Source organism: Centruroides vittatus, unplaced genomic scaffold (assembly GCF_030686945.1).
Source record: "Centruroides vittatus isolate TY-2023 unplaced genomic scaffold, ASM3068694v2 contig_2073, whole genome shotgun sequence".
NCBI classification, from domain to species: domain Eukaryota; kingdom Metazoa; phylum Arthropoda; class Arachnida; order Scorpiones; family Buthidae; genus Centruroides; species Centruroides vittatus.
In genome coordinates this window covers 69,609-92,990 of record NW_027121287.1, presented here as the reverse complement: position 1 = coordinate 92,990, position 23,382 = coordinate 69,609, and the positions used below count along the sequence as shown (strand labels likewise).

The following is a 23,382-nucleotide window of genomic DNA, read 5'->3' as shown; positions in this document are numbered from 1 at the left end:
TAAAAATATTACGTAACAATTTTGTTTGTTTCTGGAAACGCATTGTTTTCCTTATTTTCCACGTTGTCCACGGGCCTCGCGAAGCTATAAGCGCACCATTGCCTAATGCAGGGCTTCTTAACGACCCCATTTATGATTATTTTATATCGCGAAAAAAATCACAAAGATATATAAATATTTTGCAATATACATGTGAAATACAATGAAAATATACATTTAAATTGAAGATATATACAAATTTGCAAAAACAATAATGGTGTACTACCACAATTTACTCTTGTGTTGCAATGGAACAGAGACAACTGAATACACTGAAAAGCAACAACACTACACTAGTTCACACTACAATCATTGCTGAATCGTTGTCTCGCTGCACCAGAAGTGACACAAAGCGCAACTCACAAAGCTTGCTATTTTCAATATTTTGCATAGCGAAATATTTACGCTATATTTACCGAAATCTTGCGTGACCCCAAATGGGGTCGCGACCCATAGTTTAAGAAACCCTGGCCTAATGGATTGGCCAGATATTAATCCTAACGAAAGTGTTTGGGGGCTACAATTTTGTATGTATTTTGGGATAACGAAATGAAAATTTCGTGTACTGTGTACTGTTATAAAATTATTCGTGAAGAAATTCATTCAGCTAGATATATCGGACAATGGGCGTTACATTAAGTCCGACCCTACTCGAAATACGACACGCGAATCCACTTTATCTCCCACCCTTCGACCTTTAACCGTCAAAATTTAATAGCAACACTCTCCCTACAAAATTTCAGAAATTTTCGACTAAAAGCACGGGAGTTAAGCTTCAAAGAGGGCGAAGCAGTGACGTAAACCTTACGTTTGTCTACGCAACATCCGAAACGAAAACGAATCGTGCCGCTATCTTAAAGGTCGCGACCCTAGCATTACGTAAGGGTCCCAATTCGTAAACACTTCCCACTCCTTGTAACGAGTAATTTATTTATGTATACTGACTTTTTATTTATGAGTATTGATATTGATATTGTATATCAAGACATGGCGGCAGCTATCCGTATGACCACACTCGTTAGGCTCTATCGGGGACCCAGTGGCGCGTTATGACTTGGTGGGTCCCGGGTGAATTTGTATTAGAGGGGCCCACCTAGTGTTGACGTTAGACATTTTTCTCCGTGGGGAATGTTTTGGGGAGATATTTTCTTATGAAAGATTGGTGCGGGCCCCGTGGATGGAGGACAAATGTCTTTCGGCCCACAGGATATGTTTGTTAAGTTATGGCAACGGAACACTTTGGGCGATCTGCGTAGGGGATGCCTTCCGGGAGGTCTTTTTAAGGGAAACTGGCCCCTATTTAGGCGTTACAGACATGGAGAAAACCCGGAAGACTGCACGTGGCCAGCCCGTCCGAGCGATGCGCGAACCCACGACCGAACTGCCAGTGTTCAGAGTACGAAGACCGCTTGGCCACTGATGGACCGGCCATAGGATAAGGGTCGATTTACACACAACAGTGACCGTTTGGTGCATAAACATCGATAAATATCACACATAGCCAATCAGAGTTTCATCTACGACACGTGATCTGTATTCTATCAATCATACAAGTGTCGTACATGAAATTCTCATTGGCTGTGTGTGATATTTATCGATGTTTATGCACCAAACGGTCACTGTTGTGTGTAAATCGACCCTAAGGCGTCACTTCGGGTCCACTTTTTAAAAACGCTCTATCCCGTGGGCATCTTTTAGCAAGCCCACGACGAATTCGGCCACGCCCTCGACGGGTCTACCGGGTGGCGTGGCGTGGCGTGGGGGCCAACTCTAGTTTCTCAGAATCTCTGCAAATTGGGGAAAATTAGAATATACGGCACTTTTGTTACATCTAGAAGCACAGTTGTGCTTCTAGATGTAACAAAATTTGTGTTATTTAATAATTAAATGGTTAATGTTACCCTTGGTGGCAAGATGGCGACCAGAGGGATTTTTCCTTACATTCTAGACGGCGACGGGGAAAATTTTCCCTAATTCGCGACTGCTACGGGGATAATTTTTTCCCTGCGTTCGACGTGGCTTACGCGTTTCCGGTCGCCATCTTCTTCTATGGAGACTGCGCGTTGCGCACTGTTTCGTAATAACGCGACCTAGGAACTCCTATCTATATATATAATCGAGACGAGTTGATAATAATAATAATAATAATTATTATTATTATTATTATCAGTGCAGAGCCCAAACGGTTAGGAGTTGAAAGTTGAAATTTGGTACACAGTTAGGGTACGTCACGAGAACGCACGCTAAGAAGGGATTTTTCGAAATCCCTCCCCACGGGGGAGAGGGACAAGATTAAGTCTTAACACTTCCATCGTTGATGGAAGTGTTACGTAACAATGGAAGTGTTAAGAGAAAGCGAAGTGCAAGACGCAGATGCAGTTTTTTTTCGAAATCGAACATATTTTTAGACCTATCTAAAAATTCTGTAATTAGTCTGGAAACAGGGAGGACCCAATTCTTGCATTCTGTGAAAACGGGCAAGGTTGACTATAACGTAATAATCTTAATATTCGCTAAAACGGTTAGGAGTTGAAAGTTGAAATTTGGTGCACAGTTAGGGTACCAGATATAAGTTCCAAAGTGTTAAGTAACAATGGAGAACAAGAGAAAGCGACGTGCAAGATTTACGGGCTCTGGAAAAAAAGAAAAAAGAAAAAGAGTAATATGTAAGAACATATTCGACTTTCAAATTTAAACAGATTAGTTCGGTTTTTCTCGACCTTTCTTCTTTAGAACATTCGATGAAAATCGAAGGATATAATCAGAACACGTCGTGAAAATCGAACAATATTAGAACATTTCGATTTTCAAATTCGATCTTTCTTTAGAAATACTTAATTCGTTGATGAAATTACTCTCTTTTTTTGTGACTATAATGTCTATAGTGACTATCTTAATCTTCGCTATCGTTACTTTTGCCCGAGCAACGCCGGGCCTACTTGCTAGTACTATAATAAGATACTGTAAACCCTATTTTAATAGAAAAAAACATTTTTTTACTCACGTTGATTGTCTGTCATTTTTCTTTTTTACATTTCCTCCCGACTTTCGAACTTTGATCTTCGTTTATTATAGATCCTTTCCCCCCTTGTTTTGCGTCGGCTGCAACTGTCGATGACTTCTTATTTCTTCTTTTTTTACTCGCGGTGGTTGACGTTTCCTTATCCCGACCCTTCTTTGATTTCTTTGAATTCTTCTTCTTATTATTATCGACGTTTTGAACGGGTGCAGACGGAACTGTCTCGGGTTCTACACTAGCTTTTCGAGATATCCCGGATGCTAAAGCCGAAATCGCCGCACCACATTCTAGACATAGGTAGTGCCATATGAATGACAAGATACATCCCCAGGACAGACGCCCACATTTGCTTTTAAAAGTTCCTTCGTACACTGAATATTTAACTGCACACGAACTGCATGTAAGAAGACATTCATTTCTTTCGCTTCCGTAATGTATTTTGCGTGTCTTATCGCACGTAGAACACGGCGACTCTACCTGCTGTATACCTAATTTGATCGCAAATTCGAATGCATTATCAATTGCCGAGGTTCAATCCCAATTCCGAATAATCTGTTTCCATTATTTTATAAAACTTCCCTGGTAGTACATTTGGCCCAGAATTCCTTCGAACTCAAATCAACGTCGCCCATGACGTGCACGAAATTTCAACAAACAAAATAGCAATTTCTTTTTGTTTTTACTCGTAAAAAATATAAATTGCCTTTTTAGCAATTCGAAAAGAACAGATATTGTAAAAAAAAAAAAAATTTCGATGCCAACACTGAACATGCAACACACCACTGTATTCTAAACTCCCTGCAAACGAAATTTGCATAATTCGACGATCTCGGCACCAACACATTTCGTCACAACATTTCCAAAGAGCTCCCTCTCACGTCACAAACGCGAAATCGCGCGTCTCCGTTTCGAGGTTAGGCCGCGACTCCACTAGCCGTAAAACAGCCGTAAAACCCCTGGCCGTAAAAGCTTTTAATCACGTGACCTATTTGCGTTTGCGCTCGGATTGCGGTGGAGGTCCGGCTAGCGAAGCTTTTACGGGGTATTACGGTGTATACGCGATATATCGATATAAAGACGACAATTATATTCTACGAGTTTTCTCTATACTATAATTACAAATATAGTAAAAGTAATATCTTTACTTTCATATATTGACTTTTATTATTATATTATTAAGATAATATACAGCATTTATAAGCTTAGCTTTTTTATTATATACTCCTCTAAATTGAAGAATTTTCCTTTGGCCGTTCATATCGCGCGTTTTAGGCATCCGTTATTATAATCGGGATACCTCTCGTCGTAGATACACGAATACTTTCGGAATGTCTTCGATAAATCTTTCCAGATCTTCTAGAGTAGCCACCAGAGAACGTACACAAAAGCTCGTTTTCCGCCATTTTCGCACCGTGTCACGATGACCTAGATTTAACTGACTTCCGATTGGTGGATGCTACCGGTTTACGGTCGTATTCGCTTCGAAAGTCGAACACTGCTCGACTCGCTTTTACGTCGGTTTTACGACCTGCTCGGGCGTAAAATATCATGGTCACGTGATTAAAAGCTTTTACGGCGAGGGGTTTTACGGCCCTTTTACGGCTAGTGGAGTCGCGGCCTTACAGGAAACGCGGCCGCTACGTCGAACGCAGGGAAAAAAATTTTCCCCGTTGCCGTCTAAAATGTAGGGAAAATATTCCCGGCCGCCATCTTGCCACCAAGGGTAACATTAACCAATAAAAGAATTACAAATTTAATTATCTACAGGGTTTAATTACACACGGAAAAAAAATTCGTTTCCTTCTCCCTATTATTGCATTATAATAACTAACTTAAACAGTAGATGTAAAGTTACATTAAGATAAAAATAGAACAAAATACTGTCTTTACGAAAAATGAAAGTCACGTTAATTAAAAAGCTTCCAGAAATTACGAAATTCCCCGTTTCCCTAACCTAAACTTCAGTTTTGTTTCACGAAATAACCGCTGAACGGTGTCTCGGTAGACGTAACTATAAATAAACATTCTAAATTTTCCCAGCGTAACACCAGTTAGACTTCGGACTCGTGTTGCGTAGGTAAATACGTAGGTCCAGGCTAGTATATCCCGTATTTATATCGCTATATCGGGACATCGATAACGTTATATAAATATTTTAAATATAACTTTCCGAGTTTAATCGAAGATTAAATTTTTCAGTCGGATTCCATTCTGAATCGGCATGGACGAAGCCTCGGTTAAGGACGTTAAGGACATTACGGACGTAATTGGGCAGTTCGGACACTGGCAGAGGACCATATTTATCGTGGTGTTTTGTTTGGGTCTCCCCGCCGCTTGGAACCATTTGATAATCGCATTTTACGCACCCAACGTGGCACACTGGTGCATTCCTTCCGAAATATCCGGCAATTTCAGCCAGCAATCGTGGGGAAACGTCACGTGGAGGAGGAGGGAAGGTTGGCAAGAGTGTCGCCCCCCCGAAAATCTATCTTCCGAAAAGTGCGATAAATGGATTTACGATCATTCTTTCTATTCTGCGACTATCATCGAGGAGGCAAGTTTTATTTTATTCTTTACATTTACGTTGTAAGGTGTCCTATGTACTGTACTGTACGTTAATTAACTGTAAAAAGGTCGTCGTATACATTAAAAGCGCTTAAACAAACACGAACCATTTACCAAAAAATAGCTACTACACTTTTTATTAAGGTGAAAGGTTAACTTACATATACGTAATTTCCTTATATTTATAACATAATTCGATAAGTATTATAATTCACCAATTATTATACAGTATTGTCCCGAATTTAAATAATATAATAATAATAATCTTTTGTTACTTAATTGTTACTTGTTCTGATGGATTCTTTAGCGCTAAAGTGGCTAGAAAATATAGTGTCGGAATCGAGCTTATTTTCTGTCCCTCTATTAGAGGTTGCCGCTAGAGGCGCTGCTGTCAATCGTTGTGCTACATTGGCTGTGTCATCCTATGTTTATATTGGTTTTAGGTGGGATTTTTAGTAGTAAAAGAATTTAGATGGCTAATAAATCATAACACAAGCAATCAATTATTATATAGTATTATTTTATTAACATTTATTCACCAAGGAATTCGATTTTATTAATGCTAATCACAGTGGCGTGCTGTGACATTTGATGACAGGAAGCTGTGTTTCTGTAAGAAGCCGACTTCCAGGGGCAATCAGTTAATTGCGCAGTTAGTGATGGCTCTAGGGCAGGGATGGGCAACCTGCGGCCCTCGACGCATAAAATGTGAATAAATATATCAATTTCCCAGCTTAAGGAAGTATGCAGCAAAAATTCAAACGTTATTTTTACAACTTATGTATGTGAATTTAGTAAAAATTAAAACAAGAAATAGCTAACAGACACATCGAAACTAATTTAAAACTAGCAGTGACGAATATTTAACCAAATATTTCCAATATATTACGTTTACATCAGTTCCAGAAGCTAAATTATATACCTATGCTAATTTCTAATTACTGTATATATGAATGAATAAATCTGATTTATTAACATTTTTTTTCTCTCTTTCTCTTGTATGCGGCCCGCATCGGTTCAAAAGTCTTAAAATGCGGCCCTCACATAGACAAAGGTTGCCCATCCCCGGTCTAAGGGGTCCATTCGTATTCATTTGTTCGATGAGCCAGTAAAACTGTAGACTTCTCTAAATGTATTTTTAATATCACAATTACATTCCGAATCTCTAGCCACGATATAAGGGCTAAAATTAAAAATAAATTATAAAAACTTACTCGTTGAAATAAAATGTGCGGTGGATCTACATACCCGGTACAATGTATTGTTCGATTGTATTTAATATACTTTTAAAGAAAATTGTAATTAAATGTAGCTTTGTAAAGAAACGTACATAAAATATTCTTTACTTTTTAAATTTTAAAACAATCCACTTAGTCAAATAGCTCGATACGAGTGGCTGGAATGGATGGAATCGGAGACGGTCCAGGTAGGTGTGCAGTGTGCGTGCCAAATCCCGAGGGGTGCCGATACCGGTCAATGTCGAATGCCTCTCGTCGCATCACTAGTGTACCTCGAAGAACGCGACAGGGTTGTTGTAAATTTTAAACGTTTCTCACCGTAGCTGTAAAAATCTAAATATGTTAAACTTAATACTAAGTAGATTGTCCGTCGTTTGTTTTCTAACTAATTCGTTTTAAGACCAGGGTCCACGGAAATTTCCAAAATTCTTTCCCCGGTGTAAAGGGGTAAGATCGACTATAATCTAATAATCTTAATCCTACGCTATCGTTACTTTTTGCCCGAGAAACGCTGGGCTCATCTGCTACTATGCATACATTTTGACTTTTAAATTGTTTTTAAAGGGTATTTTTACTTTTTATTGAAATCAAAGTGAAATCTATTGTCCAACGACATTTTTTATTGTATTTGAAATAAATAAATTATTACGGTTAATGTACAGGTAAAACATTGTTATAGCAAACACCGAAGTAATAAAATTCCAGTAATAAAAGGAGTGGTTGTCAGCAGCCGTATGTCTTTTCTGACAAGGCGTACTTGAATTTGAGGCAGAACGCTACCTCTGCACCGTGTCATCCAAGCTTGGATCCGGCCGCAACACACTGACGAAAAGTTTCATCGAGACACTGCAGCACAGATCACCAAGCCTCCCCACCACGACAAGGTGGAGACACGGCGGGGAGGAGTACCCCCAGCCTTGTTTGCATTATTCCAATTTGACCCACTGCCCGACACCGACCAGGATGAAGAAGAAAATGTTAAAGAAAGAGAAAGTTTCCTTGAATAAGTTAAATTAAAGAGAAAGTTAAAATTCTCTCTCTTTCAAAACGTTTTCTTTTTTTTTCTTTCTCTTTTGTCATCTAACGTGCCGTTTGATGACAAAAGAAAAAAGTCCTGGTCAGATCACACGGGAGTGCGGCAGAAAGGAGATAACCCCGGGGCCACCACGAGGAGGTCGAGGCTCGGAGGATTTGGGTTTCCGCCCCCATTTAATCCGGAGAGACGCGAATTTCGTCTGTCCGCATTAAATGAAGTCAAACAAATAAAACGCCCGATTGTCATATTACATTCTTATTATTTGTATTGTCGATTGTTTATTGTTTCGTCAATCGGTATATTGATATTTTCACAGAAATTTTTGCAATTTATAAATAAAATTTTTCACAATTATATTAATGTATAATTAATGAATTAAATTACTGCTGACAATTTGTAAATTCGTTCTAGCAACAACATTCTCCATTGCAACTTTTTACTTATCCTGTTTTAAATTTACATAAATTCATAAACATTCACTTTTTCTAAACATATTTCTTGTCATTGTCTTAACGGTAACCACAAAGAGTTAATTATTTTACAGAGAAATCTTCGTTTTTGTCATCTCGAAACACGTTGTTTTGCACGTGGAACGAACAAGGGAGGGTTTTCTCGTGCGAGTCTTACATTTTAATAAAAATATATATTATTCGAGAGAGGGGGAAGTATTAAGTACTTTCTCGGCTGTTACATATAGCAGCGAGAAAGAATGACGATCGGTCAAAGAATTCAAGATTTTTACATTTTTGGACTCGGGGACCTCGAAATTACGAGAAATGCGAAGAAATTCGGGTGGGGGGTTCTGCACGTATGGATGTTAGTGTGTGTGTTGCACGATTTTGTTCACCCTGTTTGAAGCCCGATAACTCTCGCGCTGTTTATCGAAAATTTTAGGAATTTTGCAGGAAGAGTTCGTGTATTACGGGAATTGATTCAATTAAATTTGGTGGTTAAAGTTCGAGAAGGTTGGGAGATAATGGGGATCGTGTGTATCTCCAGTAGGGTCGGATCTAATGACGATTTTACTCGTTATTAGCATTTACAGTTTTTTTTTCTGTAAAACTCGTCTTTACCGTCAAAATTCCGCTTTTTGCCATTCGATAATAATTAAAAATATAAAAAATTACTTAAAAAAAAATTAGCAACGATCGGAATAGTTACACAACTCGTTGCCGGATTTTTTCACAAGCTGCTAGATTTAAAATATGGTAACATTTTAAGTTCCTTTTTTTAAAGAAAGCGATGAAATTAATGAAATTTGTTCCAGACATTTGTGTCGATGGCACGACGAACAAAAGGTTAGTTCGTGTTAATTTACTTTTGTTATCCAGAACGATGCGTATACTGCACAATTTGTACACACGCAATGTGCAGTTTCTACATATCAGTCTCTCGCACTTCCTGGCATGTTTTCTGTCTATTTTTGATGGGAATGAGACACTTCTATTTCTTACAATTATTTGCTCCTTATTACTTCTTTGAAGCATTTTAAGTTCAACAGTGTTGTTCATAACACGACAAAAGTCAAAATGTCGTTTTTCATTGTAAATATTTTCACAAATAAACTATAATTATAAAAAAAAACACAAGAACACTACTTATATTCTGCAAAAGAAAAAAAAACACTCCGAAAAAAATCAACAACTTACCGAGTATTATACGGACCAGAGTGGCCGAGGACGGTATAATTATTCAATCGTACGGCCGAGAGTAAAGCTCTTTCAAGAGTTGGAACACACTTACATTATAAAAATATTGGTATATTGAGGGTTAAGTACTACACATACAAGCTTAAACTCTGATCTGACTTTATAATAATTAAAAGAAAAATAGAAAAGAGAGAAATTCGAGACGAAATAATGCAGATTTATATCACTTAACTAATCACTCTCATCGAACATCGAACTGAAAAAATTTCTGTTTTATTATCTAATATTACGAAGAAATCAGTCCCCACCGTACTCGGCTAAAGATTGGTTGGGTTAAACTTTTGTTTAAGTAAAGTTCTAACTCTTTCGGCAGGGTTTTATTAATGTCCCCAATTCCCTAATTTTTTAATTATTTAATTACTTCTTAAGTAGAAATAAGTCGAAACCGGTTACTTTGCACGTGGGAAAAAAGTGGAAAGACAAATTTTTATGACAAAAGATACATAAATCGTAAATTCGAGGAAAATAAATTCTGGAGCTTTTTGAACCTCGCGCGTCCCGTTCATTAAATTTGGTCGTAAACGACGCTGCCAAAGTAACAGTTAATTTTTTAACATTGTACAAGAATAGTATTCGTTTTTTCTACATACCCTTATAGATGGGACGTACGAAATCGTAATATCACCGGTTTAACATCGAAATCCGTACGTAATATAAGACGGGAGAGCAGCAGCGGCGTGCCGTCGTCGGAAGCGACGGAAGCGCCGATTCCACCTTCCGACGACCTTCCCTCGTATTTTATAAAATATAAAATTTCATATTTTAACGTACGGCATTAATTAAAATTAATATTTTATTATAACCGCATTACGTATCTTTTACAAATTTCTATACTAAATGCGAAAAAAACGATAAGATCGCCATTGTATATTCGAATAATTCGGTGGCAAAAGGAATGTCGAAACCGGGTCGGTTTCCAATCGGCCAGGGGTACGTTCGTTAAGTCAAACGAGTTAAACGAGAATGACGTCATCGTTATTCTCGTTTCGTTATACTTTTCGAACGATTCGTTGTAACTAAATGGCTGCTTCTAAAATCGAAGATACGAATGTCGCTAGCGCAGCCTCATCCAAAATATTTTTCTTAGGTTGCTTAGGACGGACGGTTATTTCAATCGTTTCACTTTTTAATTCACAATTTAAACACTCGAGTAGATCTAGAAACATCGATATCGTCGGGCGCCATTTTTTTAACGAAGTAAACTAACTCTTTCCTTCGCGAGCTTCGTTAGAGTTTCGTTCGAAACGTCATCACCGCGGAGCACGGGCACCGAGCGAGACTACTACTTTTCGAACGATTCGTTACTAACGCGTTTAACTCGTTCGACTTAACGAACGTACCCCAGATTATATAGGCATTGGCACACGCGGTTTACGGAGCACCGACCTCACCCGGTTTAGCCGGTGGATGCTTCGTACGTAAAGCTTCTAATTTTATATCCCGGACCGGTTGTGGGCCGTTAGCCGCCCGCCCGCTAGATATTCGGCCGCCCTGGCCCGATTACGCCAATCGCGAGTAGACTAGATCGACGGCGGGCAACCCCCGGCCCGCGGGCCGGCTACGGCCGGCAAAAAGTTTCTATCCGGCCCGCGAGATCTTTAATAGATTATTAAATTAGAAAAATAATTAATTAATAGTTATTTTTCCAATTCTTTGTAATTTTCGAAAACGATAAGAGAAACTTTTTATTTATTTATTTCGTATTTGCGGACTAAAAAAATTACGAGTGGCAAGAAGGCGTCGATTAACTACTACGGCGCGGAAGAAACGTAAAATTTATTCCGGCCCGCGTTATAAAAAAGGTTGCTCACCCTAGACTAGATTTATAACTTAACCCGACCGATAGGAGTTTACTGGCACGTTTTTACCATAGTTCCGTATAGTTGACGGGCGTTTTAAAAAAATCCATTAAAATATTTGATTTATTTATTCCGCGTTTATTCCGCTCTCCCGTCTTATATTACTTACGGATTTCGATGTTAAACCGGTGATATTACGATTTAGTACGTCCCATCCGTAAGGGGATGCAGAAAAAACGCGTACAATTCTAGTACAGTGATAAAAAATTAACCGTTACTTCGGAAGCATCGTTTACGACCAAATTTAATGAATGCCTTATACAATGGTACAAAAAAAAGCTCTAGAATTTATTTTCTTTAAATTTACGATTCGTGTATCGGTTGTCGTAAAAATTTCTTTCCACTTCTTTCCCGAGACTACGGATATTCGAGTACGAAGTAACCGGTTTCGACTTATTTGTACTTAAGTAGTAGTTAAATAATTAAGCGATTAGGAAATTAGAAACATAATATAAAACCCCGACGAAAGAGCCGAAATTTTACTTAAACGGAAGCTTAACCGAACCGATCTCTCGCCGAGTACGGCGGGGTCTGTTCTCTTCGTAATATTAGACGTAATAAAGACAGAAACTTTTCCAGTTCGACGAGAGTGACCGAAAAGTCGTAAATTTTGGAAATTTCCGCCGACACTCGGTCCTAAAACGAATTAGTTAGAAAACGAACGATGGACAATCCGCTAAGTTTAACGTATTTAGATTTTTACGGCTACGGCGAGAAACGTTTAAAATCTACGACAGCCCCGTGGCGTCCTTCGAAATATACTAGTGACGCGACAAAAGAGGCATTCGACGTCGACCGGTATCGGCACCCTGGGAATTTGGCACGCGCACGCCTACCCGGACCGTCTCCGATTCCATTCGTTAGCCACTGGTAGGGAGCTACATTTTCGCTAAGTGGATTGTTTTAAGATTTAAAATGTAAAGAATATTTTGTTATTTTTATGTACGTTTCTTCGCAAAGTTATATTTAATTATAAGTTTCTTTAAAAGTATATTCGTACAGTCGAAGAATTTTTTGTACTAGGCGTGTATATTCGTCACGCATTTTGTTTTACCGAGTAAGTTTTTTTTTTATAATTTTAATTTTAGCCCTTATATCGTGGCTAGCGATTCAAAAATTTATTTTAAAAAAGTTTTGGCTCGAGACCGTATAACGAAAAAGAAAACGTTATTAAAAGAGAAAGACCGATGCCTAAATTAAATACAAATACGTCCACGAAAAAATTTCGACGTTTTGACCATAAAATTTATGACGAATGACGATTCTTTCGTAAAATTGAAGCAATTTGGAAATCGAAGCGGAATAGAATTTAACATTGGTAGACGATATAAAATAAATATCGAAAATTATAACCAGATAATTACGATTAATAGACGTATCTAAATTAGGTTAATGTTACCCTTGGTGGCAAGATGGCGGCCAGAGGGATTTTTCCCTACATTCTACACGGCGACGGGGAAAATTTTCCCTACATTGGAGACTGCTACGGGGAAAATTTTTTCCCTGTGGTCACGTGACTAACGCGTTTCCGGTCGCCGTCTCGGTCTTCTATGGAGACTGCGCGTTGCGCGCTGTATCGTAATAACGCGACCTAGTAACTCCTATACTATAATAAGCTAATGTAAACCATATTTTAATAGAAATAAAAACATTTTTTTACTCACGTTGATTGTCTGTCATTTTCCTTTTTTACATTTCTTCCCGAGTTTCGAACCTTGATCTTCGTTTGGTATAGATCTTCGATCCACGCCTTCGATGTCGTCAATGTGGTTGTACCCCTTCCACTCGTCGGTTATTATCAAACTTCCCGAATTGACGTATTTGTAAACTATCCAATTTAGAGTTTGTTCGGATCTGTCGTTTACCTGACAAATAAAACAGTTCCCGTCCTGTCTACATATGCCACCCACAACCCATTTCGTCGATTTCGACAACCTGCCTTTTTCGTACTTCCTTTTGCAAATGACAGTTTCGTCGATCTCGACGATCTTATTCGGGCCGCCTATTTTGAAGCTCGTCATCGTGTTACTTAGTGATATCATCGTTACCAGACGTATGTGATTCGACCAATCCACACTAGCTTTTCGAGATATCCCGGATGCTAAAGCCGAAATCGTCGCACCACATTCTAGACATAGGTAGTGCCATATGAATGACAAGATACATCCCCAGGACAGACGCCCACATTTGCTTTTAAAAGTTCCTTCGTACACTGAATATTTAACTGCACACGAACTGCATGTAAGACGACATTCATTTCTTTCGCTTCCGTAATGTATTTTGCGTGTCTTATCGCACGTAGAACACGTCGACTCTATCTGCTGTATACCTAATTTGACCGAAAATTCGAATGCATTATCAATTGCCGGGTTCAATCCCAATTCCGAATAATCTGTTTCCATCATTTTATAAAACTTCCCGGTAGTACATTTGGCCCAGAATTCCTTCGAACTCAAATCAACGTCGCCCATGACGTGCACGCAATTTCTTTTTGTTTTTACTCGTAAAAAATATAAATTACCTTTTTAGCAATTCGGAAAGAACAGATATTGTAAAAAAAAAAAAAAATTCGATGCCGACAACGGACATGCACCACACCACTGTCTTCTACACTCCCACCAAACAAAATTTGCATAATTCGACGATCTCGGCACCAACACATTACGTCACAACATTTCCAAAGAGCTCCCTCTCTCTCACACGTCACAAACGCGAAATCGCGCGTCTCCGTTTCGAGGTTACAGGAAACACGGTCGCCACGTCGAACGCAGGGAAAAAAATTTTCCCCGTCGCCGTCTAGAATGTAGGGAAAAATTCCCCCGGCCGCCATCTTGCCACCAAGGGTAACATTAACCCTAAATTAATAGATGTTATATGCTTTTTCTCAAAGCAAGAATTGGCATTTACGGGACGTAGGGAATTTATTGAATCTAATAACGGAGGTAATTATATTGAACTTTCTTATTTATTAAGTACGTCGGATAATCTATTAAAAATACATTTAAAGAAGTATACGGTTTTTACTGGCTTATCGAACGAACGAATACGAACGGGCCCCGACGCGCAATTAATCGATTGCCCCCGTAAGTCGGCTTCTTACAGAAACACGGCTTCCCCATCGTCAAATGTCAGGGCACGCCACTCAGAGCAGAATAAAAATATCAAATATTTTAATGGATTTTTTTATAACTTTTGTCAACTATACAGAACTATCATAAAAACATACCAGTAAATTCCTATCGGTTGGGTTAAGTTATAAATATACTGTGGTCTGAAGACCACGTGTTCTGTTGCGTAACCGGTTCGTAACCAGCTCCTTGGGTGGTTCACGTAATAAAGGAGGGATGGGCCCTCATCGTGTAAAAGTTCCCCGTTTGTTGTTGTAAAAGTTAATGGGAGAAGGAGAGATATGTGGTCTGAAGATCACGTGTTCTATTGCGTAACCAACTCCTTGGGTAAAATATTCCGGGAAGATATTAAGTCATTTCTAAGAATTGTTTTTCTTTTTATTATCTAAGAATGAATTCTTTAAAATTCTCGTGCAAATCTTATCGTTTGTAAACGTTATAGCAAATATTTTGAGTTTCTAACTGCGTAATCAATCAAATTACGGTGGTTGATCGGTCGACCAACAGTTAGGACTACGAACAAATCGAATAACGAACACTTTTGCGACAGATTTTTATGTTCGGATAACGAACACCTCGCATAACAAACACAAACGGAAGCGACGTAAAATAATATCGATCGATCTTCCCTCGTCTTCGGCAACAATTCGAGACTTTTCGGAGCGCGAGAGACGTCGACATCGACGCTCAACGCGGTATATTCTGATCGGATAGTACAGTGGGTGATCGGTTAACGAACGTAATCCGTTCCAAGGCTTTGTTCGTTAACCGATCATCGATTTACCATACATTTTTATGGCAATTTGATTAATCCGTTCTGGAGACCTCCAAAAGTAAAAATATATATATACTTTCTTACTACGTTTACTTATATGTAATAGTAAAAATATATATATACGCAGTCTTGCATTTTTATTAGTCACGCTTTTTTCCGTTTGTGGGGGTTAAAGAATCTGTCTAATGTCCATTGCTTTTCTCTCTTCGGGATTTTTCGGAAGTAATTACTGGCATTGTAATTTTAAAGATTCCCGATCCTATTAACCTCATATAATAGCAAAGGTAGAGAGTGGGCATATGTCCGATGTCGCTGGGCACTATGGCTCGAACGGGTCTACAGTAGGCCGCAGTTCAATCTTATCTAAGAAAGATACGGTGTAACCAAGAAGACTCAAACAGAGTAAGGAGTAACAAAAATCACATCCGAGAAATAAAGAACATCGAAGAGCTCGTAATGAAACTCGAAACTGATCCGACGACAGAAGAACACCAAGAAACTCGGCCAGATGTTTTCTTCCGAAAAAGAGGATTAATGCCGGCATCCGCTATTAAAGATCTTTCGAAGAAGTGGGAGGATGCCAGAACGACGGTCTTAGAATGGCAGTCAAACCGGGTTGAGGTTCATAGGCTCGGGGATCTCTGCAATTACAATTACTTCCAAAAAATCCCGAAGAGAGAAAAGCAATGGACATTAGACGGATTCTTTAACCCCCACAAACGGAAAAAAGCGTGACTAATAAAAATGCAAGACTGCGTATATATATATATTTACTATTACATATAAGTAAACGTAGTAAGAAAGTATATATATATTTTTACTTTTGGAGGTCTCCAGAACGGATTAATCAAATTGCCATAAAAATGTATGGTAAATCGATGATCGGTTAACGAACAAAGCCTTGGAACGGATTACGTTCGTTAACCGATCACCCACTGCCTATCGATAATTTAATTATTCAATATTCTCTCGTAATTTCTCCTATTCTGTAGTCTGAAATTCGTCCATCTTCCATTGATTTTTTGCAAATTTCCTTTTAAAATTTACTAATTAATTAAAATGCTGTTTATTTTTACTTTTCCCGGTTTCAATTTTGTATTTAGATAATACTACGTTTTAATATCAAAACAAAATAACGGTGTTTTCGTGTGTGGGATCCGCAGAGAATTGCTAGAACAAAGTTAATCTACAGCGGTTAACTAGCCTTTGGACCACCCCGAAAAAGAGAGTAAACCTGTTGACCTGTCAAAAAACGTGAGAGTAATCCATTTTGTTCCGGTTTAGCCGCGTTCTGCGCTGCAGACGTCCGGTCCGGGCCCGTAATGGGCACCGTAATCGAGTGGCGGTGTGGCGATCTTAAACTTCGCCCTCGGAAGGGTGGAGAGTTTATGGGTTTTTTTCCATTTTTGGAATTCGTGTTTCGGAAATCGGGAATTTCTGGTAGAAAAAGCGTTACATTTTTAACGTCATCTGCCGGAAGTTATAATCGAACTTAAATTTAAACACAATTCTTGTGTTTATAAGTATTGTTTTTTGTGTTTTTAGTGGGATTTAGTATGCGACAGATCATTTTTGGTATCCTTAAGTCAGACGATATACATGGCCGGATATATCGCGGGAGCCGTGGTTTTATCGCAGTTATCGGATAGGTAAGTCGTGTTTAAAGCGCCCAAACATTCCCGACGACCAGTAAATCTAACAAATGAAGTATATTTACAGATATGGCCGCCGCCCCGTGATGCTTTCGTCTGTATTTATTCTGTTTATATCCGGAATCGTCTGCGCCTTTTCTCCAAATTTTACGATTTTTGCCATCACGCGATTTCTGATCGCCCTGGGAAGATGCGGTCTCTACATAACGGCGTTTGTATTATGTAAGTGCCTAATTGTTTCCACAATTAATTACGGACTGTGCGCGCTACACCCCCCCTTTTCAACGTTACGAATGCGCGAAATGGCCGCGGCCCACCGGTGGCAGAGTAGATAAAAAATCACTTAACGTCGGTGGGCCTGGCCACGTGGAGATTTCCGGGATTAGTCTGCATTTATAACACCGTTTTCGTCTTAGACACGGGCCGTCTGGCAAAGGGGACTTTCTATGGAAAACTGGCCCTTAGTTAGGTGTTACTAACGTAAAAAAAACTCCGGAAAACTCCACGTGGTCAAACCGTGGACTCGCCACCCAACACCAGGTTTTATCCATTCGGCCGCCGGCGGGCGATTAAGGTTACGAATTTTGTTTAAAAAATTTATAATACGATAAATATTAAATTAAACGTTAATTAATTTGAAACAACGCATCTTTTCGCAATTAGTAATGGAGACGGTAGGACCAGATTACAGAACAGTTTTGGGAATAGCCAGAGATTTCGGATGGGCCACGGGATACGTCATGATTCCGGGAATTGCCTGGTTGATTCGAAACTGGTTCTACATGCAGCTGGCCATAACCATCCCAGTTTTAGGACTGGTTTCTTTATGGTGGTAAGTATTCGTTTAGGCCCCACCAATAGTGGGCCCTAAATCAATGTTTTTTTTAATTAATATAAATTCATTGCTATAGTAAAAATATAGAAATTTAAATTTGGCGCCATATCTGGGGGCCCTAGATTGCCGGTGTGGTGCAGGCGCAGCGCGCAACTCGACCCTTCGGAGTTGCGAAAATAAACTAACGAGGATTCCCCAAAATATGCCCGAAGTCAACATTGTACAAGGGGCCCCCTAATTCAGATTTACCACCGCAACGTCAATCCAAAATACGTTTCGAGACACGTTCGCATTTACTCGATTTAACAATTTAAATCTGTTTAAATCCTATATTCCGTAGTACTACATTTTCGGTGTCCGGACGACGGCGCCGTCTATACATCTAGTGGCCAAAGTGAGAAATAAAATTTTCATTTTTTCTTTCTCGTTATATTTCACGTCATTTGGACCTACAGATTGGGCCTAGATCGAGGATTGGCCTAGTTTACGTTTATTTTCCCGTCCAAATGACTAATATTTTTAGTAAAAAATTAGGATTTAATATTGTTTTTACTGTAACTCGTAAAGGATTTTATCCGAATCTCCGAGATGGTTACTAACTCAAGGGAAATTGGAAGAAGCGGAAACCATATTAAAGAAGGCGGCGTTAATTAATAAACGTAATGTGGACAACATTAAAAGTGATTTAGAAATGCTCGAGGCTTCGCTTCAACAAGTAAGGCATTAAGTATATGGTAAATTCCAGATTTAATATAATAAAATACGAACATACTCGATCGTCGTCATCGGATCGTTTGGTTCTACGAAGTCCTCGGTTGTAATGGCAATTTCTCACGCCCGTCGTTTGGCCGAAACGGTGCCCGTTTCTACGCCGATTCTCTTTAGCTTTAAAATGAGAAATTCGAAAGAAAGGACACGAATTGTATGTAAAAATGCCAGCTTTTTCAATCTCTCTTTGCCGAGGTGGATCCTAATCGGCAGCCGCTCGTCCTCGTCTCGCCTACATTTAGGCCTTCTTATCGCGTACTCGCATTTGTGTTTACGAACATCGTTAAAATGTTGAATTTATTCAGAAATTTATGACCAGGCGAATAAACGAAACAATTCCGGTTCCGTATTACGAATGGGAATGGAATTGGCAGAAGAAATTTCCCTAACTGAAAAAATGGGAAGCAAGTTCGTACACATTTACAAAATGTGTACCGTCCCAACCAAATGAACGAACAGCCGTGGTCAAAACGAGTTAGTCGTCGTTGCAATTTCTCCCGCCAAGGACTTCGTAGGTCCGATGACGATGACCACGATCGTGTGTCTATATTATAAATTGCAAAAATGTTCGTTAAGAATACAAAGAAATAAAAGAAATTGTTTAGTCACAGTTTTTAATCATATTTTTAAAATTTACTTAATTTAAATTTCCGTATACGCTCTTGGCCCGAAATTAGTGTCTCGCCCCCGTACGCAATACTTTTCCCGTTAGATGGACGACGTCGCGACTCTAAGGAGTTAGCGGTAGAGGACATTTTTGAATCGAAATAACGCGACCTCCGGTTTGCGTGGGAATTTCTTACGGTCGATCGGGGTCTCCCGCCCCTCGGCTTTCGTCTATCTAACTCCGTTTTCGAGATTAAGGAAAGACACATTCCCATTATCCGCCGTGTCTACAATTTTTTCGAATTGCGACCCAAAAATTGGCAACCGTCGCGAGCCTTCGATATCGAAAGGTTGCCGTCTAGAAGCGCCTTAATTTGCCAATTCTTAAATTTTACGCGACGAATTTGCGTCGACTAAATTAAAATAAAATTTATCGGGTTCTAATTTGATTTCGTAGATTTTCGTTATTCAATGGCGATATTGTCTGTTGGTATTTCAGAATTCTACAGAAAGTCGCAAGAAAGCCAACATTTTCGATCTTTTAAAATCGTCAAACTTGAGGAAAAAGACGGTCGTCATCTGTTTCTGTTGGTAAATTTCGACATAAAAGCTTAAACTCGCGTATCGCAGTCCACGACGACAGTTTTAATTACTTACTAATTTAATTACGTTTAAACTTTTTCGAGGTTCGTAAATGCGTTCGTATTTTATGGCCTGTCTCTGAATACCAACGAAATCGGAGGGAGTCCGTTTTTGAGTTTCTTCATATTTGGAGCGGTCGAATTCCCCGCGTACATCGTTAGCATATTTGTCGTTAAATATTACGGGAGGAGACTGCCTCTTATGTCTGCGATGGTGCTCGGAGGTCTCGCTTGTATCGCTACTATCGCCGTGCCAGAAGGTGAGTTTCTTAACCGGTTGCGGTGTGGTTTTAAATCCCGTCGTCGATTAATCCGCCACCCGTCGGCAGATCTGTTGTGGTTGAGAACGACCCTTTCTATGCTGGGAAAGTTTTGCATCACCTCGTCTTACATCGTAGTTTATATTTTTTCGGCCGAGATATTTCCAACCGTGGTACGTAACGTCGGAGTCGGTGCCAGTTCCACTTTCGCAAGAATAGGTTCCGCAATTGCGCCATTTGTTAAAGAATTGGTAAGCGCTTAACGTTATAAAAAGGTTATTTTTTCGAATCTAATCGCTCTTATTGGCTAAAAATTAATATTTTTTGAAATTATTTTTAAGGGACAAGCTACTCACCTCGGTGTTACTTTCGGGCTTTTCGGCGGTTTGGCCATCGTTAGTGGATTATTAGCGCTTTGTCTTCCCGAAACAAATAAAATCGTCTTACCGGATACGTTAGAACAAGGAGAACAATTTGGAAAGTAAGTCCTAAATTTCAAAATTTGTCGTTCGATAAATTGGACCGGAATCCTCCGTCGACGACGGCGCTAGGCTGTACGGTCGGCCGCGATTACGTCAATTAGCGGACGGTCCGACCCGCGACGGGATCGATCGGCACGAGCGAGGGACGAAACACGAGATCCGGATTCTCATTTTTCTTTAAAGGCATTCGTAATGGATACGACCGAAATCGACCGAACGGTTCGGTGTCGCGCGGCGATGCGACGTATCGGCGATCTGCCGAGGGGGACTTTCTACGTTAATCCGGTCCCCATTTGGGTGAAGAAAACCCGGAAGACTGCAATGGCTAGTTCGACGACGAGGCGCGAACCCGCCACCGACCACCGGTGTTCGGTGGTATTATCCACGATTTTTAATCCGACGGGTACGGTACAATCCAATTATAACACGAAATATTTAATTTTATAGCAGTTATTTCGCACGTACCTCCTATCTTCGTTTTAAACAACTTAATTACGTAAGATATTCCGTATCTCTCGCCGCAGCCGGTCACCCTAGTCTACTCGCGTGTCTACGTTCGTATAGGCCCACCGCCGATAAACGTATTAATGAAATTTTAATTTATTTTCAGGAAAATTGGCAAAATTCCATCCGAGCGCGAGCTTGAAAAATTTTGAGATTTTTAATTCGGCTCAACGAATTATAAAGGTGCAAATATAGGTAATAATAAAGACAACTATCGACTTTCTCCTTAGATATTTACAAATTGTGGTAAACTAGCCGAAAATTCGGGAAAATTATTTGTAATAAACTCCCAGAAAATAATAAAGAAAACGATTTTAAAGAAATTGCCCGAGACGATTTAATGTAAACACCGATAAAATTATATTTTAAACCGAAGACTCGATAAAAATTCGAGATCGTTTCTAGACTTTTACTTTATCCTTATCGATAAGCGAAGACGAAGAATAAAACCGACACGCAAATGGGATTATCAATATCACTTCTAATACCCAGCCAGTCGATTAACTTTCCCGGCGACATTTAGCGGTGCCATCCGTTATCGTATTTTATTAAAAAAACTTAGGCGTTATAAAATGGCAGAAAGGTAATTTTGAGGGTAGGGATGGGTTTTACGAAAAGTCGTACACGCTAATAACGACTGAAATCTTAATTAAGTCCGATCCTACCGGGGACGCGACCGTCTATCTCTCCACCCGTCGACCTTTAACGAAATTCCACAGGACCGTATAATTTCCCCGGTTACACGCTCGACAATCGGAGGATCTAAAACTAATATATTTTAACCTAATTTCTCAGAACGTAGCCAACAATTTGAAAGATCCCCAAGTTAATGCCAAAAATCTGTTTCAAACTTTGTACAGTACGTCGAAATAAATGCAATTAATGCGTCTTAAATGAGGCGAAGCTATTAAGCTCGACCTCATTTAAGTCTTCTCGTATCTCGATGTACACGAGATACGAAAAGACTTAGGCCAAAATGTCACAGGATACGTATCGAATTCGACCGAAATAAAGGGTGTACTATAGATTACTATCTATGGAATTTCGGGACTTTGAGTATATATCTGAACTGAGAGGACCGAGACGAGTTCGACGATACCCTACTTTTAAACCGGAGACGAAAAATAAAAAAGTTATCACACTTTTTCACTTACCATACTTTTTTAATGCTCTCACGAAGACGGCGCCGTAGTTGCTAGTACTGCCGTCTTGCGGTAAAGTCTGCAAACCGTGACGTCGGACTACGGTCGTCTCCGGTAGGGTTAAACACGCGATACGAGAGCGGAGAGAGCGACGCGACTTCCGATCATCGCGCGATCGCCATTTCGGTTAATGTTACTTATGGCAGCGAACGTGGCGGCCCGACCGACCTCTCGTACGGGCGCCACCACACGCCGCCGTGCGCTAAACTAGCGATCGATTCACGGTAGTTCTCGAACGAAGTAAAAACAGAGGGGAAACGTCTACTAAAGGCAATTTTAACGGCAAGCGACGGGACTCCCGATCGCGATAGCCAGGCCGACTTAGCGGAGAGCGACGCGACTCCCTATCGTCGCGCGATCGCCGAAAAAGTATGATAACTTTTTTATTTTTCGTCTCCGGTCCAAAAGTAGGGTATCGTCGAACTCGTCTCGGTCCTCTCAGTTCAGATATATACTCAAAGTCCCGAAATTCCATAGATAGTAATCTATAGTATCCCGAAATAAATTTCAAACAGATCGGTTCACCTTCAGAATTAAAGAAACTGAAGAAAAATGCTCTCGCTCCCGGTTTCGGGTCAAAAGTGGATCCCGGTGTGGACGATTCGGGCATTCGAGGAATTAAAACTATCAAAATTGTACTTTCTCGAAAAGCCGCGCGCCGTTTCGCAAAATATTTAATCTTCGATTTCGTTTCGCAGTCCTTGCCCGGTAGTCAAACGTAAGGGGTCGACTGCATTTAAGAAGCAGTCGGAGAAGACGAAGATTAAAATTTTACGTTAACGATTACTTAGGAAGTTCCTTCGGCGACACTTCCGGTCTCCGTCTCGTTTGTCTGCCAAGGCGACGTCCGCAAACGAGACGGTGACCGGCGCGGCTATTAACTACACCGGCACTTAAAGAAAAAACATCTTCCACTCGCCGTCGACGTATTTCGGCCGATTCTTTCGTAACTTCGTTTTCTGTATTCTTAACGCGCGTCTACCGTCTCCCTCTCGCGATTTTCGGATTATCGGGAATTACTTTCGGGGCCGAAGGCATTCAATATCTTTTATTAGGTACAAAAT

At 39.8% G+C, this 23,382-nt stretch overlaps 1 protein-coding gene across 1 annotated transcript; it reads left to right on the top strand.

Annotated features, from left to right (window-relative positions):
• The first annotated feature begins 5,149 nt into the window (after window positions 1-5,149).
• LOC136970630 (organic cation transporter protein-like) lies at window positions 5,150-21,439 on the top strand. The gene is made up of 10 exons (XM_067265077.1): window positions 5,150-5,612; window positions 16,914-17,017; window positions 17,088-17,242; window positions 17,684-17,852; window positions 18,423-18,570; window positions 19,729-19,820; window positions 19,916-20,130; window positions 20,200-20,381; window positions 20,472-20,611; window positions 21,223-21,439. The coding sequence occupies exons 1-10, from the start codon at window positions 5,280-5,282 to the stop codon at window positions 21,266-21,268; spliced, it is 1,584 nt and encodes a 527-aa protein (XP_067121178.1). The 5' UTR covers window positions 5,150-5,279; the 3' UTR covers window positions 21,269-21,439.
• The last annotated feature ends 1,943 nt before the right edge of the window (window positions 21,440-23,382 follow it).